This window comes from Armigeres subalbatus, chromosome 3, assembly GCF_024139115.2.
Source record: "Armigeres subalbatus isolate Guangzhou_Male chromosome 3, GZ_Asu_2, whole genome shotgun sequence".
Lineage (NCBI taxonomy): Eukaryota > Metazoa > Arthropoda > Insecta > Diptera > Culicidae > Armigeres > Armigeres subalbatus.
This window is the reverse complement of record NC_085141.1, coordinates 288,910,832-288,938,691: the sequence shown is the minus strand read 5'-3', so window position 1 is coordinate 288,938,691 and position 27,860 is coordinate 288,910,832. Positions and strand designations below refer to the sequence as shown.

The 27,860-nt window shown below is 40.1% G+C and overlaps 1 protein-coding gene across 3 annotated transcripts in view; it reads right to left on the bottom strand.

The window, feature by feature from the left end:
• The window catches only part of LOC134224755 (fatty acyl-CoA reductase wat-like), a 212,264-nt gene that overhangs the window by 48,891 nt on the left and 135,513 nt on the right, over positions 1-27,860 (bottom strand). For all 3 annotated transcript variants that reach the window (XM_062704311.1, XM_062704309.1, XM_062704312.1), the window contains one exon: positions 26,840-26,949. In XM_062704311.1, coding sequence (XP_062560295.1) covers positions 26,840-26,949 — 110 coding nt within the window. The remainder of the gene's footprint in view (positions 1-26,839; positions 26,950-27,860) is intronic.

The following is a 27,860-nucleotide window of genomic DNA, read 5'->3' as shown; positions in this document are numbered from 1 at the left end:
AAATTGTGTGAAGATTTTCGATTGGTTCGCGTCCCGCCGGGGACTACGACAAGGTGATGGACTATCGTGCCTATTGTTCAATATATTCAATAGAAGTATCATGCCGAGAGCTGGGTTTAACAGCTGGAGAACGATTTTCAACAGATCCAGTCAATTTATTTGTTCCGCGGATGATATGGACATTATCGGGCGAACGTTTAAGCAGGTGGCCGAACTACATATGGTGAATGCGTCGAAGATAATGTGCATGTGCATGTTAGTGGGCGGAACAGAGCGTTACAGGGCCCGCCTGGGAAGCAATACGTTACGATAGTTACGTTAGACGGGGATACCTTCGAGGTGGTCGAGGAATTCGTCTACCTTGGATCCTTGCTAACGGCCATTGGCGTAACTACAGGGGGCTAGGGGGGGCTATAGCCCCCCCTAGAATCAAGTTAGCCCCCCCTAGAATTCCTACGACTTTGTATGAGTATGGCACATATCTAGCGCTCTGATCATATCTGGGCGTAACTGCAAATAATGAATTCTTATCATCTCTCTCTACAGTGAGTTGAATATATTTTATCATGTTTTCTAACTTCGAAAAATTGATATTATCTTGGGTTAGGAATGCACGAAGGATATTACGCTCCCTTTATTCTCAGCCAAACATTTAATTGCTTAAGGTGAATTGCGTACGAATCTAATTTCCAAAGTAAATTACACTTTCGAAGGAACATAACGCCAAAACACAACTCGTTTTCAGTACGCACAAAAATGTTTTTTAGATGTGCTTATCACCTATGCATTGACATTCGTGCTGCAAAAATGAGAAATGAGCCAAGGTGAGAGATGACGAGCATGGTTACAGTCATTTTGGTACTCTGTCGAAATAAATGTTGGAGTTGGACTAGTATTTTCATGCTGATTCAATGCTGATTTAATAAATAATAGAAGTAACAGATTAACAGAACAAATACTATAGCTGAGATTTTGATTGAATAAAGAAAATTCAAGTTAAATAATAAACTGCCTGTAATAGTAGACAACATGAGAAATAAAATTGTTTAACTTGAGCAGGAGGCACAGGATGCTTAGGTTACCGAAGAATTTCTAACAAATCTTGACTTTTATTTATCAGCAAATCATCAACTCTTTAAGATTTTTATGGTTACATTGCGTTGCATTGCATTGCGAGTATTTTTTTAAAGTGTGCTTATGACCTCTAGCTTTCCAACATAACCCTTACAAATGCATGGCATTTCTAAAAGGATTGTCAAGAGAAACCTTCCGATATTGTGATAGCTGAGTACAACGTATCATTTTGAAGGCATTTCTTCCTGCAGATTTCTCTGGTAAAGTTTTCAAGCGATGTTGCTGCTATTTCCCGAATTTCCAATTATCTTGATAATCCGAAAAAAAAATTCCATAATCCTTGAAAACCGAAAAAAGCTCGGTAAACCCTGAAATTTCAAGGAGAGGTAACTAAAATGTAAGAAGACAGGAACACCGTCTTCGACCAGAGGTCGTACAGACTGAGCACTTAGCACTTAGCATGAGACAACGGACAGGACACATAACACCCAGTGGACCAGTGGAGAATTTTTCGATCACGAAAAGTTTCCTCCCTACCGAGGGGAATCGAACCCATACTCCTTAGCACATGCGTCTATACGATTGACGTCGCTAACCGCACGGCCATGAAGCCCAAAATAACTTAAAATTATTTCTAATGGATATGTAAAACTCGAAAGTCTTATGTATCTAAAGCTCTTAAGTTTTTTACGTATCAAAGTTATTGGGAATCCCACTGCGGACAGCAGAACGATCGCGCGGTCGGACGAATTATTGTGATCTGCATTGCGCGGCCGATAATAAAATTTATCAGTTCTGTGCGTGATCTCTCTTGTTTCGGACCGCAGAACGATCGCGCGGTCGGACGAATTATTGTGTTCTGCATTGCGCGGCCGGTAATAAAATTAATCAGTTCTGTGCGTGATCTCTCATGCTTCGGACAGCAGAACGATCGCGCGGTCGGACGAATTATTGTGTTCTGCATTGCGCGGCCGGTAATAAAATTAATCAGTTCTGTGCGTGATCTCTCATGTTTCGGACAGCAGAACGATCGCGCGGTCGGACGAATTATTGTGATCTGCATTGCGCGGCCGGTAATAAAATTTATCAGTTCTGTGCGTGATCTCTCTTGTTTCGAAGCGGGCTTGGTAGTCATATGGCTACTGCTTCTGCCTCATACGCAGGAGGTCGTGGGTTCAATCCCAGGTCCGTTCCATTCTCCTACTTTGTATCTTCCTCTATATTTCTCATGTTCTAGCAATCGCTAGAACTGGAAATGGACTTTCATACCGTTTCCATTTTATTTCCTATACCTTCAACTTGAGTATTCTAACAGTAATCTGCTAGAATTGGAAATGAACTATAGAGCTCGTTTCCTACATCCAATTAGAAATTCCATCAGTTACCTTCTCCTATCTATCACATTGGCAGCTCGTTAACCAAGACGAACCTCTGCCTCTCCAACCTAACCCAGAAATTCCAACAAATTCCGCATGAACTCGTGGCAAGTGCAGAGGTATATTCGGCTTGCAGTGGGCGAGTGATTGCATCATCATTTCCTCCCCTTCCCTACATTGACTTGCATTCTGACGTGGCAGGCGCCAGTATGACCTAACAAATGAGATCACCAGTACTTGTACATTGAAGATGTGTGCTAGTCCCAAGCAAACATCTGTTGGTTCCCTGTGCAAGAACAGCTGATCTGGTCATAATGGAGTAGCAACTACGAGCAGTCAATCAAGCTCAAGCTCAAGCTCAAGCTATCGAAGTTATTGGGAATCCCACAACATTTCTAGATTTTTATGTCAGAGCTGTTCAAGTCGTCACTGGATGTATTGAAATAGCTTTTTGGTAGGCCAACTTGGGGAAAGTTGAACAAAAACAATAACTTTTTTGTGTTTGACTGTAAGAATAGAAAAAAGTTAGCCCCCCCTAGAATTTTTCCTTAGTTACGCCAATGCTAACGGCTGATAATAATGTTAGTCGTAAAATACGAAGGCGCATCATTTGTGGAAGTTGGTCATAAAAACGATCATAAGACCGGTGGTCCTCTACGGCATGGTTTCCCAAACTGTGGGTCCCGACCCCCAGGGGGGTCGCGAGCGGATTGTTGGTGGGTCGCGTAGAACAAATATTAATTGGACGAAAAATCTCAAACTCGAATCAATTTGTCCCACTGAAAAAATGAAGTTGTTGTTTGATGACTGACTGAAAACAGTTTAAATAAGTAGTGATTCGTTTTATTTCCTGCCAAAATGGGACAATAGAACGGTAGAATACTACTTGATAAAATGTATTTTTTCATAGGTGGGTCGCGAGACATATAGAATTTTGCTAGGTGGGTCGCATACCCAAAAGTTTGGGAAGCTCCTACGGACATGAGACTTGGACCATGCTCGTTGAGCACTTGTCAAAACCCCCAACTCTACAGTAAACCCAGTATTCAGAAGGTAGCTTAAGCCGAAAGGGTGCTATGAGTAGGCCATGTTGCAAGAATGCTGAACAGCAACCTTGGAACGAGGGTGTTGGCTTCCGACCCGGCAGAGCTGACCAGGTACAGAACGACTTGGCGAGCGTGAGGCGCAACCAAGGAGATGTGGCCTCGAACCGTGTTTTGGGGAGTCAAATTGTAGATTTATGTACTTTTATCTGTTCAGAGCGGAATCGGATTTTTTGAAGATGTCAATCAAGGGGCACTACGCCAGAGTGGACAGAAGACTGCGAAGCGGATAGGAAAAGGAAACTTCACAGGAAGAAATTGACTAATCTATGAGGGAAAACAGCGATTGAAGGTAGAACCACCAACCCCACGGTACAAATAATCGAATTGTTCGTAGTTAACACAGCAGTTTACAGAGGAACAAATGGCGTACCTCAACAAGGGATTAGGATATGCGACTACACAAAAAGCAGACGTGGAACTGAGGCTTCAATTTTTCCCGGGAATCAACATCCCGGAAAATGAAATATTAATTTAATTATCCCGTGGAATAAATCATCGTGGATATGGAGACAGCAATTTCCCGAAACATCGAGCAACAGAATCAGGGGCCTCATTGCGCATCTCCTTTCGACAGATTTTTCGTATGACAGTTTGCATGGTTTGCCCGTTTCGAGTCGAGGTGCGCAATTCCACCCCAGAATACAGCGAGGGACATCGTAGCAGATGCCATCAAAGAAGGACAGTACGGGACAACGAACCTTGATGAGAGGAGGATTTTAAAGGAGCCTAAGGAAAAAACAGGATACTACGTAAAATCCGACCATGGCAATGCAGTAGTGATAATTGATAAAGAGGATTACGACGATCAGATGACGACGAAAATCAACCTAGGACCATAGCACTACCATAGGACCTAGCACCATTTCAGCATCGTCAACCTGAAGGATCTATCCAAGATTTTGGAAGCTATAAACAACGTGCATAAGGACATCAAATTCACCCACGAGGAGGAAAAGGGAGGTAAATTACCTTTCTTGGATTGTTCCCTTGATTACACAAATACTTCGAGATCTTATTAGACTTCGAGACCTACAGGAAGCCCACCAACACCATGAGAGTCATCCCAATGTACATGGAATCATTCGTATTAACATAAAATTTCATCATATGATCCACAGGATGCGAAGAAGGAAAAACGAAAGAGCTACAACACATTTTGGAAACATCGAAGATCAACGGATATAAGGAGAGGACAAGCAATAATCAACAAGAAAAATGGAACCTACGGAGAAACGAACTAACAACACTAACACCGATCGACTAACCGCTAAAGATTCGATCCTCTATAATCAACACATCAAAAACCAATATCTTCGAAATTTTCGTCAGGAATTCCTACTGAAGTTCCTGTAGATATTCTTCAAAAAATTTCTTCGGAAATTATTTCTGGAAATCTTCCAAAGAATCCATTTCATCGGAAATTCTGTTTTTTCGAAAATTTCCTCCAGAAATTCCTTCAAAAATTCTAGGAACTTCCTCATATTTTTAAAGGAATTTCTAAATAAATTCCTAAAGAAATTTTAAGAAAGAATTCCTGAAGGATTCCTCCGAAAATGCTTCCAGAAATTTCTTTCAATATGCCTTCAAAAGTTCCTTCAAAAATTGTTCTAGGAATTCCATTGAAATTTCCTTTAGGAATTCTTTCGAAAACTCCTTTAGGAGTTCTTCGGAAATTCTTCTAATATTTGCTTTAGGATTAACTTATCGAAATTTATTTCAAGATATTCTTATTGACTTTCAGAAGGGATTTTTGAAGTATATTTGGAATCTGGAAGAATTTTTGATGATATTTTCCACGGAGAACCTGAAGGGATTTCCGGAAGAATTCTTTAAGAAATTCCAGGAGTAATTCCAATTAAAAAGTTCCGAAGACATTTCTAAATAACTCCAGGAACTCCTGCGTCAATTTTTTCATAAATTTGTTTTAAAATTCATATAAAAAAGAAATTAAATTGGTGAAAATCCCTTTTTTCAGAGAAATCTTGGCGTACATGTTCAAATTTGAAAAAAAAAATCAATTTGGTGGGTTACATGCCCTAGTTAAACTTCGCCATTGTTCAAGTCCACAAGAAACGAATTCTTTCCTTCTTCAATTGTAAAGCGAGTAGTTTGACAGCTTGTTTGTGATTCACTTCCAGCCTATGACATATGCATTATTTATTCTTGCATTAAAACGTGTATTTACGACTCCTCAAATGAACCTTTGAATAAGTTATGTGAATACAACATGTTCACTTTGTCACTTGCTGATTTCCCTGATTATCCCAATAATTCCCTGATGATTCCCTGAGTATTCCAGGTTGACAATAATTCCCTGATAATTCGATAATGTAGGCAATCAAGTATGTTCTAGCTATGTATGTATGCGAATTTCAACAACGGGTAGAGCGCAAAAGTTTAATCTCCTCAAAAAAAAGCTCCCATGTGAGCTCAATCGGACTTCGTCAAGGGTTTTACCAAAGCTGTCCAAGTTTGACTTCTTAGAAACATGTCGTAGAAATGCAGATTTGGCATCATCTCGATAATTTTTTTTGGTGAAAGATGACCAGCGGAAGGGTTGTTTGGCCGAAACCCATTCGGCCGAAAGCCATTTGGCCGAATGCCACTAGGCCGAACAAGTTATTAGGCCGAAATCCATATGGCCGAAAGAGTCATTTGGCCGAAAAGGTTATTTGACCGAAAGGGTCGCTTGGCTTAAAGAGTCGTTTGGCCGAAAGGGTCGTTTGGCCAAAAGGGTCGCTTGGTCGAAAGGGTCGTTTCGCCGAAAGCGTCATTTGGCCGAAAGAGTCATTTGCCCGAAAAGGTCATTACCAAAAGGATCATTAGGCCAAAAGGGTCATTTGGCCGAAAGGGTCATTTAGCCGAAAAGGTCGTTTGGCCGAAAGGGTCAATTGGCCGAATAGGACATTTGGCCGAATAGGTCGTTTGAAAAGTGAGAAATTAGAAATAAGAAGAGAGACGTCTCATATTTTCTCTTCTCACTGTAAAAAGTGAGAAGCGCGAAATGAGTAGTGAGATGTCTTACTACCCACTTCGCACTACTCACTTTTCACAGTGAGAAGTAAGAAATGAGGAGTAAGAAGTGAGACGTCTCTCTTCTTATTCTTAATTTCTATCTTTTCAAACGACCTATTCGGCCAAATTACCCTTTTGGCCAAATGACCTTTTCGGCTTTATCACCCTCTCGGCCAAATGACCCTTTCGGCCAAATGACCCTTTAGGCCAAACGACCCTTTCGGCCAAGAGACCCTTTTGGCCAAGCGACCTTTTCGGCCAAACGACCCTTTCGGTCAAATGACCCTTTAGGCCAAATGACCTTTTCGGCCAAACGACTCTTTCGGCCAAACGACCCTTTCGGCCAAACGACCCTTTCGGCCAAGCGACCCTTTCGGCCAAACGACTCTATGACTAATGTTGTTATAACTTTAATATGGAATTAAACAGGTCAAAGTATAGATATGTAGTAGAATCTATAGATGAGCGAAAGCATGGTTGGGTTCGTTTTTTGACCGTGTACCATGCGCATGTGACATCACACCCCTTAATATTTTCATTGAAATCTTGACGTCATGCTCGTTTGGAGACACGTTTAACAGCTCGTTTGGAGACTTTTTCGATCATCTATATAATCCGCTTTCTATACTGCCGCCAACCGCAAGTCGAGCACATCTGTATATGGAGGCCCATATACAGATGTGCTCGACTTGCGGTTAGAGGTGTGCGCCGGTCCGAAAATTGTCGGCGGCGGCGTTTGTCAAAATTTTGGCTGGCGGCGGCGGCGTTTTCGGCGTCACGCCGAAAGCCATTTTGTCCAGCGGCGGCGGCGGCGTGTATCGGCGTGGCTATTTTTTGTAAAATTCCTTTTTTCAAGTTTTTTTTGCATTTTTTAAATATATTTTTAAGACATTAACAAGAATCTTTAGAATTTCACGGGAAAAGTCTGAGGAACTTCCTCACAAAATTCCAAAATTATTTATTCCAAAATTCATTTGGAAATTATTTTCGAATTCTTCACGGAAACCACTTTTAAATTTAGAGAAATCTTTGGAATTTCATGGAAAGCTCTTAAGAACTCACAAGGAAAAATATTAGTGGAAAAATCTTCAGAATTTCTATGAGAAATTGATCCAAATTTCTACAGGATAATATTCTGAAAATCCACGGAAAGTTTTTTGGAATTTCTGTTCATTAATTTTCGATTTTTTACTCAGAAAATTCTGCAGAATATGCGCGAAAAACTTTAAGGAGATTCAACGGGAGATCATTGAGAGATGCTCCGGATTTTTCAAGGAAAATTTTTCAGAGCCTCCGCGGAAAACTGTTGGGAAGTTCCATAGGAAATTTAATGGAATTAGCATTTTTTTTTCAATTTTTACACGGAGAAAAATGTGTTAGAATCAACCGGATTCAGCAACAATAACATTATTTAGGTTTGAATCAACCATACGCGATAGTTCACTGGTTTATTTCTACACCAACAGACTAGACACAGTCTAGTTGATTCAATTCTCGTATTTTTTTACCATGCCCAGCTATCACTGTCAAATAATCAGGGATCGTAATGCCCTCATTCTCACGAGCAGATGATGCTCGCTCACGCAGATTTTCACCGAGAAATCATTTTGCGGGAAAGAAAAAAATCCTGATAAGAGATAGTTATTTTTCCCTCACTGTCAGAGCCGCGAAAAGTTGATTTGCTTGTTTTCTTGCTTCTTTTATCTTTCTTTTTATTCGTGCCTTACCGAATGCAAAAAGTAGTCACGTGGGGGTACGGCTAGAGTGAGCGCAACCCAATGCCATTTTTGTTGGTGTTCTGGGTTCGAACCTCGTTGCGGTCTTAATTTTTTTATAAACGCACACTGAAAAATTTCGCAAAAAATGAGTGAGGCTAAGAATGATAAAACGAAAAAATAATTTCATCAAGTAGGCACGATTTTCGTTTCTTTCAGACCTGTTAGCGATGTTTGATGCAACAAACGAAACAGTTGTTTCAATCGTACAAGATTCTTCTGCGTGTATTGAAAACTCTTCAAAAAGTCCACAAGGAATTTTATGGAATTTCCACTAATCCTTTTCAGAATTTAAACATTTAGTTTTTAAATTTTTACGAAAAACTGACATTCTTTGTTTTGCTCATAGGAAATTCTTCAAAAATTATTCAGAAAATTACTAAAAAATGGGAAAGGGTCGTTTAGCCGAAAATCATACGACGGAAAGATATTTCGTGCGAAACAGTTATAAATGAAAAACGGCTTGACCAAAAATTTCATTTGGCCAAAGCGACGATCGATCTCTAATAGGTTGTTTGGCCGAAATAGTCGTTTTGCCGAATGAGTCAACAGGCCGAAATTCCGTTTGGTCGTAATATGTCGATTGACAGAAAAGGCCATTTGGCTGAGTGGATCATGCGATTCAATCACCGTCGAACCGATGTGTCACTGTCACCATGAGGTGACATGTCGGTTCGTCGGGGATTAAATGGCTTTTCAATCAGACAGACATTCCAGCTAATTGACCTTTTCGGCAACACGACCTTTTCAGTAAACGGTATTTTCGGTCAAATAACCTATTTGCCCAAACGACTTTTTCAGCAAACGGTATTTTCGGTCAAATAACCTATTTGCCCAAACGACTTTTTCAGCCAAACGACCAAACGATATTTATTTCGGCTAAATGACATTTTCGGCCAAATGGCCCTCCCTGTCGTTTAGTCGAAAGCCATTCGGCGAAAATCCATTTCTTCGAATGCCGCTTGGCCGAATAACACGATAAGCCGAATTTCATTTGGCGGAAACTTTGTTCGTTGTTTCTTTGAGACGAAAATAGTTTGACCGAAAATGTAATTTGGGCGAAAGCGACATACAGCGAAAAGAGACATTCGGCCGAGCTGTAATTCGGCCAACAAATTTGTTTGCCCTAGCAACCCTTTAGGCTCGGGGCCCTCCTTAGCCTAACGGTTAGTTGCGTAGATGTCCATTTCGGCCAAATGGTTAAATATCAAACGACCATTTCGGTAAATTGAGCTTATCGGCCATCGGATTTTTTCAGCCAAAGGAACTGTTAAGCCGAACGATATTTTCGACAGTATGTACCTTTCGACCAAAAGACATTTTCGGCGAAATAACTTTAGGCTAGATGGGCTTCGGTTAAATGGTTTGTTCGGTCAAATCCAATATTTGGCAAAACAACATTTGGCTTTCGGTCAAATAGCGTTCTGTCAAACGACCCTTCTTCGTTCACAAATTCTATTTCAATGAAAAATTCTTCGGGTAATCCTTCAGAATTTGCACTTGAAGTTCTTCTTAGTTTTTTTTTCAAGAAAATCATTGGTATTTTCACGAAAAATTCAGTTTCAACGTGATGAGTTGGGGATATCTATCGGGAAATTTCGCGAACTTCTTCGAATTTTAATCGGCGTGGAAAATCATAGTTAAGCGGCGTGACAAAATTTTAAACGGCGGCGGCGGCGTGGCGCGGTGGCGCACACCTCTACTTGCGGTTAGCGGCAGTATAGGTAAAATATACATTTTAGTCGAATAATCTAATTATAACACATGTTGTTTAAAATAACAATCATTGATTAAATTAAGTTAATATTTTGATATGCCTTGGTGATCGGGAAGTGAGTGAGTAAAAGAAAGCACTGTAGTAGAATAATTTAAAGTATCTAGATAGTACATATGTCTAGTATAAATAGCATAAGCCGCGGCCATTTTCTTCAAGTCGAGTTAAGTACGAGACTCTACGAATACGTATCTGTCAGAGGTACAATCAAGTTGTGGAATTAAATGAAATTGTACGACCTCGTAAAGTAGACAATTTACATGCGTGAACATTGAATGCTGTCTCACATCTCACATCTTTTCACATCTAGAAAGTTTTTCATCATCATCAGTTTATCAACATCTAAAATCAACGGTTTAAAAGTTATTAAATTTTGATCGTGAAATCGACAAAATCGAACACAGCACATATAGACTTGAATTAGTCGAAATTAATCGATTTGTATATATACATATATAATAACACCATTTGATCTACAGGTCTTCTATAAAAAGTGTAACAATAAGCTAGATGTAAGTGGGCTTGTCGTCGCCTGAATTGAACACAAATGTGGTAAACAATCCAAATGCGATGTAATTTTCAATCTGAGAACCTGTTCTAGAAACACACAAAGGCTTCAGTAAAATACAGTTCGAATTCCATGATTAATCAGCTCTGGTGGATAAAATAAAAATACAGGTTTTCTCGAACCTTCATCATAAAAACAAGCAAATGTTAATAAGGATGCCAGTCCTCGCTGTTCAGCCATTCCAAAGTAAGATCGAAGTTTGATGCACTGCTGCCCTGCAGATCTACGCTGAACTGTTGGGCTTGGGGCCATTCTGAGATAAAACTTGATTCGAACCGGTAGTCAACGATCAACGATCGCCTTGATTTGGCATTGTGGGAATCCCGAATATTGCACCCCGTGGTGAGCAGTCAATAGGACGATGTTTCTGAAAAATAATCAGCATCAGCCAGCACCCTTCATTTGAAAATATTGCTTTCAAGCTGTCGGAGCATTCTATGGCCATTATTTTGGTGAGAAATCACTTTCCGAAACGTACATTTAGTATTCATGAAGATGATAACACCGCGTTTAAGAGAAATCTTGATAGGAGGGTGAGTCGAGCAAATCCAAACCATGATTTTTTTTGTCAGGAAAGTGTTATAGGCTCATACCGTAGCCCAATTTTGTCTAGTGCACAACCTCTTTTCACACATTGGGGAATCAATGAAGTTGTTCAAACCAAAATCGAACGAGTTTAAGTTCAAAAACTGAGTTTAGGCGCTCAGTAATAACCGGGTGCGCAGGTCAGGTTTTGCTTCCTGTTAGCCATGAAGACCTACTCGTCGGCAAGGCAGCTGATGTTTGCAGCTTCCCCGAAGTCAAGTGCCTGCACGCTGCACAAGTTTGGAGTAGTCTGGCGACAGCAATTCGATTGTTCTTCTCACGAATATATTTCGCCTCATCATCATCAGCATCCATCCTTACCGTGTGCGACGTCCTACTGACTGTTTGGTGTTGTTTATTGTAGCAGATCGCGAACCGGTTCAAGTTCATTCGAAAACGTCTTTTACTTTCGGTTCGATGGTGGTGGGCAGAGATTTATAAAAAGGAAATAGCCTTGCAAGATGCGTTTGCTAAGGATCACTTAATCTGGAAGTAAAACAGGAGGTGGGTTGGCTTGGCAAGCGCAGAATTGGATTCAATCAGGACATGAAATGAGAACCAGTAGTACAGTTTTGTTATCACGCGTAACGATGGTAATGCAATAATGAAGATTATTTTGTAAACATATGAGTAAATCTTAAAGGACCTACATTTTTAAGAGAAATCCAAAGGAAATTCTTCTAGATTTCTATAAGACATTATTAGAATTTCCAAAGATAAGTTCTGGGAGGGAGTTCTGAATTTTTATGAGAAATTCACCAGAATATCCGAGAAAAATTCTTCCGAACTACATTTTAACATTTTAAAATTTTCAAGAGAAAATTATTCCGAATTTCCGTAGGAAATTCCCCCAAAATTCCGAGGGAAATTCTTTCGTAAGTTCTGTTTATAGTTTTCACAACGTATTTCCGCAGCACTACTACGATTAACATAACTGATTAAAAGCTTATATTGCGACTTAGTCTCGTTGTAAAAACATTTGTTCAACCTAATGCTTTGTACACTCAATTAAGCTTGTTAGTTTGTCACAGTAAGGCTCATCAATGAGTAAGGTTCAACGATTCTTCGAAGGCAATAAGTGTGATTACTGATTATGACTACAATTTGCATTAAGGTTCGAAATTCCCACCCGGGCAAGGTTTCGCACAGCTCACAGATTTACATCTCTTCAAAATGTACGAACACACATCCTCGACGTTTGCTTACCCATGGCAAACAACGGAATATTGCCTTTTAGTGAAACAGCGCGCGTCCGCATCCGCTCTCGGTCCGTCCGGATGACATCAAATCAGTAAAAGGTTACTGAATCTCCGCAGTACCGCAGATGTAAGTAAGTGTCCAATAGGTCGTCGGTTTTTTCGCAACTCGCATTTGTTCAATCTCGTTTATAAGAGGCCTATTCATAATGGTTTCGCGGGAAAAAATCTCAGGGGAAAACATGCTGATGATGAGGCTTTGCTCAAATACTTAATCAAACATATCACACTTGACATAGATGACAATATCTGTGCGTCGTCTGACCGCGGCTAGGTTGTGGCTGAAAACGTGTCAACAAACAATCCATTACTGCACTGCATGAACTTTCGGAAGATCGCTGTTGTTCAATGTATCGAATCACTCGATGTATCAGCGTTGTCGTCATCTTAAAGGGGACTTTGGCCAGCACGGTAAAATGACCCATTGGCGAAAGTTACATTACGTCGGCAATGGAAAAGCATTTCACTTTGTAAACAATATAGTAACTACATATGTACGTTCGTTATTATATCCAACTCCCACCCCTGGCGGATTTCAACTTTCTCCGACATTGGTGACAGAGCGTTGATTACTAAGTGCGTACACCTACAGTAGGTGGGCGATGCATTTGGTGAAGGTGAAGGTAGCTACTCCGTCCAATGGAGACGGCGTCTCGCCAGTGACTAGTTTTGTGGCCTTGGTTTTTGGGCTTGAATTTCGCCTGTTGTTCGTTATTTTGTTTTCAATAAGGAATGCATGGGAGTTGTTTGCGAATTTAGAGGCCAGGTCAAAACAATGCAGTTGTCGTCTAGCGGCTATTTGGACGAAATGTAGATGTTATTCTACACGATAACTGTTTACAAACTGGGTTGCATTTTTTATTGCTGTTTTTTCGGATATCGAATATATAATTGGAAATAAAGAATACACTTAGGTATGCACATAAAGAATTATTTCCACGATCATCCATAAGGAAAACCAGTTCAATGACCTGTCTTGACTCTTGACAGCAACACTGTCCAAGTACTGTTCGTCAAATATCGGGTTAACAGATTGGTACAGAAGAATGAAGAATGATTGAAAATTATTCGTTGAACACTATCTCATCAAGCTTTTGACGGGAAACCGGTTCTCGCAAGTCATCAAGGTCTTCTCCCGCGAAGGGATATGTGTTACACACACAATTTGGCAAAATCTGGTCATCTTACTGCTAATTTACGTACGTACGCCTATCGAGTCGAACAACGATCCGAAAGTGAATGGATCCTACGAAATGGCAAAACACAACAAGCTGATGTTGCGTTACGAGAGATCGTATCACAGGCGGCTTGTCTCTGAAGCATGAGTTGCAGAAATTCGGGGTTTTGTTACTACTGTTTACAACCATGTGCGGCACCTTTGGACGCTTGAGATATAGTTTAAAAAACAGCTTATCATTCTCAGACTGGTGGATAACAGCGACATGGATATAAAAAAAACTTATTTTGATAGGGCAGCTAATTCCACGTGAAGACGATTTGTTTTTGTTTAAGTTGGACCAAATTATAAAAAAATATGTTTATCACATCACAGCAATGATCTGAATTTTGATACTTCATCGAAATCCAATTCTATAGGTAATTATATTGCTGTGGTGAACTAGAGGCACTTGACACAGTTTCCAACCCAGAATCAGGTCTTAATTCAAGGACACGAGGCTGCTTTATTATGCTAAAAGAGAAAAACTGAATTGGGATGTTTTGATGATGTTCGATTTCGACTTCGGAATTTCCTTTCAGACAACTACGCACCATAGTACCACTGTGTTACCTAATCAGTCTGTGTGATCGCTACGCATTGGACGCCCCCTCATCCTTTTTATACGATCCTGATTGTTTTATACTAAGGGGTCGTACACATATTACGTAATCATTTTTCTGGATTTTTCAACCCCCCCCCCCCGGTAAGATTTTTTCAATACAAATGATTTTTTATTTATATGGAGCGTGAGATATTGACCTTCCCCCATAAGTGCTTACGTAATATATGTACGGCCCCTAATAAGGAATGTTATTTTATATTGCTTTTAGTATTTCCAGAGGTCTCAAGAGCTCCACAGATAGGATGCGTTTTCGTTGCTATGGGAAAATAGTCAAACACAACGCAAAAGCATACTAGGGCAAGGCTCTTCAGAAAGGTTCCTTGAAGCATTTACCAACGAAGTAGCTCCTTTCCCTAAGCCATGAAACAACAGAACGAATTCGGAGATTTTACATTGATACCTGGATTCAGGGAATGTTTGATTTGATTTTGAACTAGGGGAACTGTTCCGTTTCACATCTCACTGAACATATTCATCTAATCGCAAAACAAACAAATACGCGTGCTGACTGGTGAAAAAAATCGCAAAAATAAGAAACAAACCAAATTCCATTTCATTGCTTTGTTTTTGATGGGATGGAAATGGGAGCTATGGGATGAAGTGCCGAACCGTTCCCCTATATCTAAAATATATAGGAACGACTATAATTTGCTTTTAGATGACCCACTTTGTCCATCTTCTTAGATGCAGTTAACAGAGTAAATTATAAAAACGCAACTCAATCAACCTTAGGCTGATTTCGAAGCAGACGACATGAATCTCTAAGCTCCAGATCGCTCATCAATTAGGAAGGAAGCGAACACGAATTTGGTGGATCAGCTGATAACTATGAGTAATATAAGCTTTGTGTAGAGGCAAGATTACTAAATGTAAAACGCAATGAAATCAGATCCCTGTATGAAAAAGAAATCGGATCTCATAATTTAGATGAGGCTGTTTGAACTTCAGTACCAATACATGGTCAAAATCAATATCATCTCATTTAACTGATTAAAAGGCGCGCCTTTAAGAGTCGGTGTACGCCGTTTCTCGAAGGGTATAAATAGGGGTGTTTTATTGTGATAAAAATATTAAGTTAAACATAATTGACGTAATATTTACGAAAAAAGAGTAAAAGCGCACCCTATCCGACTACCACAATGTGAACAAATATGAACAGTTCATTTTTAAAGAATTTTTAAAATCAGTTTTGGTTCAACGCTAGTTTTACCCTAGCTGAAACGACTGCTTCGCTTCTTGTCATTTGCATAGGATATGAATTAGATTTGGATCCAATTTGTATTTAGATTGAATATGGATTAGATTTTGATTGGTTTCAATTAGATTTTCATAGAATTTGAAATAGTTTTGGATTGGCTTTGGATCGGATTGTGATTTGGATTAGATAAGGGTTTATCCGAGGAAGGGCCTTTTGGCCGAATACCGTTCAGTCGAATACCATTTGGCTGTAGGCCATTGGGCCGAAAGTTGTTTGGCCGAATATACCATTTGGCCGAACAGACCATTAGGCGGAAAGTAATTTGGCCAAAAGGGTTATATAGCCGAATAGGTCATTTGAGCATGAGCACAAGCATGAGTATTATGACTGCACAATTTGTAGTTGCTACTCCGTTATTGACTAGAACTTGCGAAGTTGTACAGAGAACACAATAAATGGGGCTTGGGATTAGCTACCCATTCTCAATGTACACGTTTCGGGAGCTCAAATATTTAAAGTCAATAACAGCGCCGGCCACGTCCTTAAGACTATATAGGAAGGGGATGATTGTTAGTCCGACTCTCCTTGCTACTAGAGACCGAGTATACCTCTGCATCTCCACGATTGCCTTGGGATAGTATATCGTTTTAGATACAAAGGATAATTAATCTGGATTCACTTCGGTAAGTGATGCGATCTATGGGATGGGGAATAATACTAATTCCCTGTCTTGCCACGAGAAAAAAGTTAAACCATGCACGCCCGGTGGTGTATGAAAACCGAGTAGAATTGCCCGATAGCTACTGCAAGCTATATTGTTTCGACCGGAGCAAAGCGCAATACATGCGTATGAGCCACCCTGCACCAAATAAATATTTTTTAGATTCCCGACGACAAAACACGCACTCTACTGAAGAAAACACGACCGGACTCGATATAAATTTTTACTTTCTGATTAATTCTTTCACCCGCACAAAACAGAACAAAACTTTGATGATCGGCAGATCGTTCTGCTTACTGAAGAAGACATGTCATTTGGCCGAATCGGTCATTTGGCCGAATCGGTCATTTGGCCGAATAGGTCATTTGGCCAAATAGATCATTTGACGGAATAGGTCATTTGGAGGAATAGGTCATTTGGCCAAATAGGTTGTTCGGCCGAATGTGTCATTTGACGTCTCACATCTCACTTCTCACTGCGAAAAGTGATAAATAAGAAGTTAAAAATGATGAGCGAAAAGAAAGGCGTCTCTAACTCTAAAGCGTTCTAACTTTGCTCTTCTCACTTTATGCCGAGAAAATGATAAATGAGAAATGAAGGGTGGGAAGTGAGAAGTGAGACGTCTCACTCACACTTCTCACTGTGAAAAGTAAGTAGTTCGAAGTAAGTAGTGAGACGTCCAACTTCTGATTTCGCACTACTCACTTTTTAGTGAGAGATGAAAATTGAGAAGTGAGAAGACGTCTCACTTCTTACTTCGCACCACTCACTTTTCACAGTGAGAAGTGGGAAATAACTAGTGGAGTAAATGATCTATTTAGCCAAATTATCTGTTCGGCCAAATAACGTTTTCGGCCAATAGACCTATTCGGCCAAATGGCCTAAGCGGCCAAATAACTTATTATAACTTATTATAACCTAATGACTTATTCGGCCGGACGACCGGTTCGGCCAAAAGACTTGTGGCCAGATGGGTTCGGCCTAATGGTTTGTTCGGCCTGGTCTTCGGCCAAACAACCCTTTCCCGAATTAGATTTTCGTTCAATTTGGATTGGTTTTCGATTAAGTTTGGATCGGATTTGGATTCGAATTAAATATGGGTTTGGCCTGGAATCCGGAAGCCGTTTGACCGAATAGTTGGCATGTTTTCTTCAGATTGCGAGTGAGAAAAGAAATGTGAGCAATGAAATTAGTGAAATGTATAGTGAGCTGTGAGAAGAAAGAAGTGAGAAATGAAAAATCGAAAATAAGTGAGAAAAAATCCTTATTTCTTCCTGTTTCTTTTTCCTTCGTGTCCCTTCTTTCATTTTTCCTTTCTTTTACCTTCTTCTTCAGTCTTTATTCTTCTGTCTAGCTGTTCCTTCTTTCTTCTCCCCGATTTCCTCTTCCTATATGCTTCATATTCCTTCTTGCTTCTCCCTCTTTTTTTCCTGATTCTTCCTTTTTTCTTCTTCCTTTTTCCATCTTCCTTTTTCCACCTTCCTTTTCCATCTTTTTTTATCTTTCTTTCCTCTTCTCTCTTCCATCTTTTCCTTTCATTATTCTTTCTTTTCCCTTTCTATCTTTCTATCTATCTATCTCTCATTCTATTTTCTTCCCTCACTCTTTTTCCTTATTCTGCTTTTTCGTCTATCTTCATTTTTGTGTTTTTCTTATTTCTTCATTCTTCTTTCTTCATTCTTCCTTCTTCTTTCTTTCTTTCTTCCTCCTCCTCTCTTCCTTCTTCTTTCTTCTTTCATCATCCAATTCTCACTTATTAAATCTCGTTTGGATTTGGAATGGATTTTAATTGGATTTGGATTGGATTGAATTTGGGTGGATTTAAATTGGATTTGGATTGGATTATATTTGGATTGGATTTGTATTGGATTTGGATTGGATTTGGATTAGATATGGGTTAGGTTTGGAATGGATATGAAATTGGTTTGGATTGAATTTGGATTGGATTTCGATTGGTTTGGGCTGGGGTTTGGATTGGATTTGGATTGGTTTTGAATTGGATTGGATTTTATTGCATTAGTTTTGGATATAGATTGGATTGGCTTTGAGTTGCATTAGGAATTGATTTTAATTGAATATGGAATGTATTTAGATTTGTATTGGGTTTGTGAAGTGAAGTTGGACTAATGAGATTGAATTTGGATTAGACTTCAATAAGATTTGGATTGAATGGAATTTAATTGGATTGGTCTTGATTTGGATTTGATTTGAAATGGATCGGAATTGGATTTGTATTGTATTTGGATTGGATTTTGATTGGATTTGGATTTGAATTGGATTGGATTTGGAATGGATTTGAACTTGGATTTGGAACTTGGATTTGGATTTGATGTGGATAGGATTTGGATTTGTTTTGGATTGAATTTGGGTTTTGCTTTGGATCAAATTTAGATTGGGTTTCGAATAGATTTGGATTGGATTTTAATTCGATTTTTATTAGGTTTGGTTTGGAATTGTGTTGAATTTGGATTGGGTTTGGAATGGATTTGCTTCGAGTTTAAATTGATTTTGGATTTGGATTAGATTTGTGTAGGACTTGGTTTGGATGTGCATTGGTTTTGATTAGGATGTGGATCGTTCTTCTACTTTTTCTTCTATGGCTCTATATTCCAAGTGGAACTTGGCCTGTTTTTTAACTTAATAATAAATTACAAGCATTTCTTTGGTTATTAATTATAAACTTCCTTATGACCGCCATCGCATGTGTATGTATCTTGTCGGGAGTCGAGGATGTTTCCCATCCGAAAACATCCGAGACCGGACCGAGAATCGAACTCACCATCTACGAACTGGCAATCCTAAGCCTTTGCTCGCAAGGCCAACCCGGATGTGGATCGTATTTAGATTGGATTCGAGATGGATTTCAATTGGGTGTGGATTGGGCTTAGATTGGACGGATTTGGATAGGTATTTGATTGGATTAGATTTGGGTTTGGATTTGTATTTGGAATGGGTTTGGATTGAATTGGATTTGATTGAGGTTGTATTTTCATTGGATTTGGATTGGTTTTGGATTTTGTTTTGGATCAAGTTTGGATTGGATTTGTACTCGATTTTCATTGTATTTGGATTAGATTTAGTAGGATTTGGTTTGGATTTGGATTGGAATTGCATTGGATTGCATTGGAATTAAGTTTGCATTGGGATGCGGAATGGATTAAAATTGGATTTAGATTCGATCTAGGTTAGGTTTGGATTGGATTTCTTTTGGGGTTGTTGGTTATGGATTTGGATTAGTTTTGGGTAGGATATGTTTGGATGGAGATTGAATTTGATTCGGATGTATTGAATTTCCGTTGGACATAGTTGTCCTAGCAGTTGGCAAAAAATCTGCTCTTTTATTCCTTAAATTCATTGAGTGAGCGCAAATAATAGATGGATGTTTGAGTTTTCCAAATGTCCGTCCTTCTTCTTCTTCTTCTTCTTATTGGCATTACATCCCTACACTGGGACAGTGCCACCTCGCAGCTTAGTGTTCATTAAGCACTTCCACAGTTATTAACTGCGAGGTTTCTAATCCAGGTTAACTTTTTTGCATTCGTATATCATGAGGCTAGCACGATGATACTTCTATGCCCAAGCAAGTCGAGAAAATTTCCAAACCGAAAATTGCCTAGACCGGCACCGGGAATCGAACCCAGCCATCCTCAGCATGGTCTTGCTTTGTAGTCTTACCGCACGGCTAAGGAGGGCCTCTTAATTGGAATGGATTTGGATTAAATATGGATTAAATTAGATTTGGATTGATTAGTATTGGATTGAATTTGGATTAAATTTGGATTTTGATTGAACTGGACTTGAATTAAATTGGGATTGGATTTGTATTGGATATGGATTGCATTTGGATTAGAAATAGATTGGGTTTGGATTGGATTTTGGATTGGGTTTGGATTGGATTTGGATTGGATTTAATTTGGTTTGGATTTTTTTTCAATAGGATTGGATTTGAAATGGATTTTAATTGAATATGATTTGTTTTGGGCTTGAGAAGCAGTTGGACAAATGTGGATTGAATTTAGGTTGGATTTGGTTTGGACTTCGCTTGGATGGAATTTGAATTGGATTGGTCTGGATTTGGATTCGATTTGGAATGGATCGGGATTGCATTTGGATTGGATATGAAGTGATTTCGGATTGGATTGGATTTGTGTTTGGATTGGATTGGATTTCAAATGAATTTAAATTTGTATTTGATTCAGATTGGATGAGGATTGTATTTAGATTTGGATTTTGCTTTGGATCAAATTTAGGTTGAATTTGGAATATATTTGGATTGGATATTAATTATAATGAGGTTTGCTTTGGAATTGTGTTGGATTTGGAATGGATTCAAATTGGATTTGGATTGGATTGAATTTGGATTTTGATTGAATTAGACTTGAATTATTGGGTTTGGATTGCTTTTTGATTAGATATGGATTAGGTTTGCAATGGTATGACGGCGAATGTGAGCAGTTAGTGGAAGAGAAGAATGCAGCATGGGCGAGATTGCTGCAACACCGCACGAGGGCGAACGAGGCACGATATAAACAGGCGCGGAACAGGCAAAACTCGATTTTCCGGAGGAAAAAGCGCCAGCAGGAAGATCGAGACCGTGAAGAAACGGAGCAACTGTACCGCGCTAATAACACACGAAAGTTCTATGAGAAGTTAAACCGTTCACGTAAGGGCCACGTGCCACAGCCCGATATGTGTAAGGACATAAACGGGAACCTTCTTACGAACGAGCGTGAGGTGATCCAAAGGTGGCGGCAGCACTACGAAGAACACCTGAATGGCGATGTGGCAGACGAAGATGGCGGTATGGTGATGGACCTGGGAGAACGCGCGCAGGACATAATTCTACTGGCTCCGGATCTCCAGGAAATCCAGGAGGAGATTGGCCGGCTCAAGAACAACAAAGCCCCTGGGGTTGACCAACTACCAGGAGAGCTATTTAAACACGGTGGTGAGGCACTGGCTAGAGCGCTGCACTGGGTCATTACCAAGATTTGGAAGGAGGAAGTTTTGCCGCAGGAGTGGATGGAAGGTGTCGTGTCCCATCTACAAAAGGGCGATAAGCTGGATTGTAGCAACTACCGCGCAATCACATTGCTGAACGCCGCCTACAAGGTACTCTCCCAAATTTTATGCCGTCGACTAGCACCAACTGCAAGGGAGTTCGTGGGGCAGTACCAGGCGGGTTTTATGGGCGAACGCTCCACCACGGACCAGGTGTTTGCCATTCGCCAAGTACTGCAGAAATGCCGCGAATACAACGTGCCCACACATCATCTATTCATCGACTTCAAAGCCGCATATGATACAATCGATCGGGACCAGCTATGGCAGCTAATGCACGAACACGGTTTTCCGGATAAACTGACACGGTTGATCAAAGCGACGATGGATCGGGTGATGTGCGTAGTTCGAGTTTCAGGGGCATTCTCGAGTCCCTTCGAAACCCGCAGAGGGTTACGGCAAGGTGATGGTCTTTCGTGTTTGCTCTTCAACATCGCTTTGGAAGGTGTAATACGAAGAGCAGGGATTAACACGAGTGGTACAATTTTCAATAAGTCCGTCCAGCTATTTGGTTTCGCCGACGACATAGATATTATGGCACGTAACTTTGAGAAGATGGAGGAAGCCTACATCAGACTGAAGAGGGAAGCTAAGCGGATCGGACTAGTCATCAACACGTCGAAGACGAAGTACATGATAGGAAGAGGTTCAAGAGAAGACCACCCACCGCGAGTTTGCATCGGTGGTGACGAAATCGAGGTGGTAGAAGAATTTGTGTACTTGGGCTCACTGGTGACTGCCGAAAATGACACCAGCAGAGAAATTCGGAGACGCATAGTGGCTGGAAATCGTACGTACTTTGGACTCCGCAAGACGCTCCGATCGAATAGAGTTCGCCGCCGTACCAAACTGACAATCTACAAAACGCTAATTAGACCGGTAGTCCTCTACGGACACGAGACCTGGACGATGCTCGTGGAGGACCAACGCGCACTTGGAGTTTTCGAAAGGAAAGTGCTGCGTACCATCTATGGTGGGGTGCAGATGGCGGACGGTACGTGGAGGAGGCGAATGAACCACGAATTGCATCAGCTGTTGGGAGAACCATCCATCGTTCACACCGCGAAAATCGGACGACTGCGATGGGCCGGGCACGTAGCCAGAATGTCGGACAGTAACCCGGTGAAAATGGTTCTCGACAACGATCCGACGGGCACAAGAAGGCGAGGTGCGCAGCGGGCAAGGTGGATCGATCAGGTGGAAGATGACTTGCGGACCCTCCGTAGACTGCGTGGTTGGCGACGTGTAGCCATGGACCGAGCCGAATGGAGAAGACTCTTATATACCGCACAGGCCACTTCGGCCTTAGTCTGAATAAATAAATAATATAGGTTTGCAATGGATATGAAATGGGTTTGGATCGAATTTGGATTTCGATTGGTTTGGGATTGGGTTTGGATTGGTTTTGGATTAGTTTTGAATTTTGATTTGGATTGAAATGGATTTGATTTGATTTGGATTTTATTGCATAAGTCTTGGATTCGGTCAAATTTGGAATGGATTATGAGTTGTATTTGGATTTGCATTTGGTTTGAAGTGGTGTTGGAATAATGGGATTGAATTTGGATTAGACATCGATTGGATTTGGATTGGATGGAATTCGAATTGGATTGGTCTGGATTTGGATTCGATTTAGAATGGAGCGGAATTAGATTTGGATTTAGATTGGATTTAAAGCAGATTTGAAGTGCCTTTGGAATGGATTTGGATTTGGATTTGAATTGGATTGAGTTTGGAATGGATTTGAGTTTGGATTTGATTTGAATTGGATGGGGATTAGCATTTCTTCAGTTATTAATTGTCGGGAGTCGAGGATGTTTCCCATCCGATAACATCCGAGACCGGACCGAGAATCGAACTCAACGTCTACGGATTGGCAATCCTACGCCTTTGCTCGCAAGGCTAACCGAAGAACCCGGATGTGGATCTATTTAAATTGGATTCGAGATGGATTTCAATTTGGATCGGAATTATATGGTTTTGGATTGTCTTTAAATAAGATTTGTATTCGGAATGGATTTGAATTCGATTTGGTTTAAATTTGTATAGGGATTACATTTGGATTGGATTGGATTTGGATTAAATTTGAAATGGATTTGGATTAAATTTGGATTTGATTTTGATTAGATTTGGGTAGGATTTGGATTGGATTTGTATTGGTTTTGGCTTGTATTTAAATGAGATTAGGATTGGATTCGGATTTGGATTTGGTTTAGGTTTGTATTAGATTTCCTTTGGGTTTGGATTGTTTTTGGATTTGGATTGGATTTGTATTGAATTTGGATTTGATTTCGATACTACTTGGCATTAATGCGGATTTGGATTTGATTTTAATTAGGTTTGGGCACTGGCGGAGCCAGCTATTGTTTTTTTTTGGTGGGGGACCACTAAGCGCAAGAACAATAGCCTTCGAGAGCAAAGGTGTGATTGCCTTGCGTGGTGCCCCACCTCTGACTTCCGCCAGTGGGTTTGGGTTGGATTTGGTATGGATTTAGATAAGAATTGGATTGGATTTGATCCCGGGCAGAAGCCATAAACAGAATATCACAACATGATATGGATTTGATTGATATAAGAGATAAAAGAACAGGCAACAATATCAAAAAATTGCACCGAAATATCATTCAAATATCAAGATATGCTATGGATAAGAACAAACTAATGGCACATGATATTGATCACTTCTTACAAATAGCATAATTTGATCTCCTCATGATATTTTAGTGAAAAAAATTGATATTGTCGTCTGATATTTTATCTCTTATATCAATCATATCAATATCTCATTTTGCTATCTTATCAACATTTGATATTATTGAGCTATTTTCGTCTACTCGGGATTTGATTTGGATAGAGTTGGATTAGATTTTTATTAGATTTTAATTTGATTGATTTAGGATTTGAATTAGGTTTGGATTGGACTTGGACTCAATTTGGATTGGATTTGTATTTTATGTGAATTAGATTTGAATTGTATTTCGATTGGATTCGAATTGGATTTTATTTTGTTGGTTTTTGGATTTATTTGGGTTTGATTTAGATTGGATTTGAAATGGATTTGAATTGGAATTAAGTGAATTTGGATTGGATTTAGACTGGATAGGATTTGGACTAGATTGTGATGCGAGGTGCGCATAGGTGAATTAATCAGGTGGAAGATTAATTGCGATGCCACCCATTGCCTATCAACTTGACTATTAAGAATTCTAATGCTGAACAATATTTCGAGATTTGTATCATTCTTCATAATCAATTAGATTGCAGCCAAACATAAAATCTTATGCCTTGTTAAAAGTGTTACCGTAAGGATAACTTCTACACCGTTCAGGTTTTCTTTTATAGGACTATACTACCGTTAAATACATAAGTGTCTCATGTACATAGTTATCAAAGCAAACATGGGACAAATATGCGTAAGGCGTCGGTATAAGGAATCCTCTAAAAACAAACTCGCTTGGCGTGCCCCTCTTTTTGACAACTCACTCACGAGATGACATAATTACACACACGCACCGTGGCGCGGAGAGAGCTCGCTTGTCAGTTTGGCCTTGATTTGATTTCTTTGACCATATTCGCAGATTTACCGCAAAATTGACCTTGAAGATCTACGAGCGCTGTCGACGACGACGACGTTGGCGACGCAACCACGCGGTAACGAAACAGTTGAAATTGTTTGGCGGGTTTGTGTGAAAAGGTGGTTAGTGTATTTTTTGTTGCCTATCTCAGCTCACCTCGCCGACCCTCGTGTGTATGTGTGCAGCTCATGTATGTGTGCGTGCGGTTTCCACAATATTTACACATGATTAGCAAAAATAAACCGTTTGCCGCCCGGTTTGGGGCACGGGTGCCCCCATGTGGCTCAATATCAATTCGACTGACCACGTTGTTGGTTTTAATTGCGACGGACGACGACGACGCGCACTGACAAATGGGGAACGATACGACACCGAGTGATGTTGGCCGGCGCGGAATGCTGAAGGAGCGTGAACTCATTATGTAACGTAACTATCCGAAGGAGAAATCGTTGCTTGGGCATTTTCGTACTCTGCTGATCGCTCTGACTGGCTGCGGTTGCGGCTGTGGCGGCAAAATCGGTCAAGTTGAGTAAAAGAGGCGGTTTCGCTGAAAGTGCATGGTAATCATGATTTGTAGACATTTGCATTAGGATATGGTAGCAGCTTCATTAGTTTTCCATAACCCTGAAAAGTGGTTGCCTTCCGTACATTGGATTCAGTTCTGATTAGGTTAAAGTGTCAGCATCAGTGCTAAATATGAATATGAAAGCTGGTTTTGCTAAAGGCAAAATATCGAAGCTAGGCTCGTGTTGCTCATCACCTTCAGATGCATTGGATGATTGCGGAAGATGATCCGAATCTTCAGCCTCCTAATTTTGATTCGAATTTATGTTAAACCAAATTTATGCAAAATAGCGAGAAACACGCGGAAGTTGGAAGGGTACGATGACCTGGATATCCTGCTGAAATATTGCTATGCAGTCGTTTTGGCATATTCTTTCACGGAAACTGTCGTTCGCCATGAATTGATTTATTCATAAACGGCTTTGAGTTATGGACACTCAACTATCACTCATGTCATAACACAAAGTTTTAATGATTAGTTGATCTCTGGTTCAAATCCTAGAGAAAATGTTATATGCAAATGGAAAACAAATCTATTTTGGTCATAAGTATTTACGATCGCCCAGAGAAAGGTCTTCCATATCTATTATAATGAATGCATGTGTGCTATTCGAGTTTCGACACACGAAGAAAAAAAATCGATTACGTGAATTGCAAATTCTTCTACTATATTGACGAACTGGTTTGACTGAATTTGAATGTGCCGGTTTGTATTTTCGAGATGATTGCCCGGTTGCCATACCGAGCCAGCATGAAAGATCACCGAACGACATCCAACAACCGGCACGTACCGTATCTACTGTGCCGATGCAAATGTCGGCCAAGAAATGATTTTGATCTATCGACAGATCGGCTTCCACTGATCGCACACGAGGTGTTAATTAAGCAACGTCCCACTACTGACTGATGTATCCGTAGTTTGCGTCAGTACGGTACAGCGAACAATTTCCATCTGTGGAAACCGAAAGTTGTTCTGAATGTGTACAAGAATTTCCCAAGTTGTGTGCTTAGGGGGAGGAAAACTTGTTTCTCGAAATAGCACTTTGCATGAGCTGGCGCTGGCGGCGGTGATCTACCTACCGCAATCGACAGACCGAGCTAATGGGTGGAGAGTATGAGTAAGACAGGATCCCCTGACTGGTTGGTAGGGTTAATGATCCGAACAGTTGCGGTGGCGCATGTTGGTTGGGTGGACTTTGTGCTGTTCGCGCAGATAATGCTGTTCATAGGGACCACTTGCGACAAGGTTGCGTCCGTTTTCATTTATTTTAAGGAAAATGAGTGTAATTACTAGGCGCAGGCTGGTCAGGCTTTGGGCTGTGGTTTTGGCTGGATAAAATCTGTACTTACCAATGCCTGGTCGGAACATGCCTATCGGCATACCCCTGCTGTTCTGACGTACTACGTCCTCGGCGATAGCTTTTGTGAATGTGTAAGTATTTGGCCACTTGTCCAGCAAGCTGTAAAGAAAATAAGATATTGGGTTGACTTATTTTTGAATATATATTTTTTAAAATGGCTTTCTTCAGAACTCATGAAACCGTTATATTTCGACAATCTTCCAACTTTCCCCGTCAAATTATTCAACTATTAGTACATAGTTGATCCAAAGACGAATCGATTAGTGAGAAAACCGTACAAATTGGTGAACCCGTTCGTGAGTTATATTGGCACCTCTTAACATATAAAATAAGATATTGGTTTGACTTACTTTTGAATATATATTTTTAAAATTTTTAATTTAGTTATTTTTTTATTTTAACAGTTTGGCAAAAAAAAATAAAATAGGCTCACTTTTTTAATATCTCAATATCTCTGTCACAACCTGATAGAACAACGACTGGATTTGATAGGCTCTCTGATAAATTCCATAGATATTGCTACAAAAGAAGGCATGCTGAAGATGCCTTCTCAACACTTTTCTCTCCGAGACAAATTAGCGGGAATGAGACTTTTTTTTCGCGTTTTGTCGGCGGGAGCTGCTTTTAGTATTTAGTGTCAGGTTGCGATACGTTTTCATAACTTGTAATGATTAAGTTTCTATCTTATTGGCAATCTTCATCAATCTGCATTTTAACCAGAATCAATAAAACCCGATTAAGAGTCACGTATCCGGAGCTTTTGGTACTTACATAGAAAAGTGAGTTGAGCCAGAAACTAGCCGGGCGACTAGGACTAGATACTTCGAACGGTTTTGGTTAGAGCAGTATCTTTTAAACCCACAATCTAATTGTTTCTGGAAAGTCGACTAAATATCGCTTCCACTGATTTACGTCCAAATAGTCCTACAAGCGGTTTTAAAATTACATCAGCCGAGCTACCGAACTTTGATATTTTGAAAATTTCGGTGCCTTTTTTTATAACGGAACGG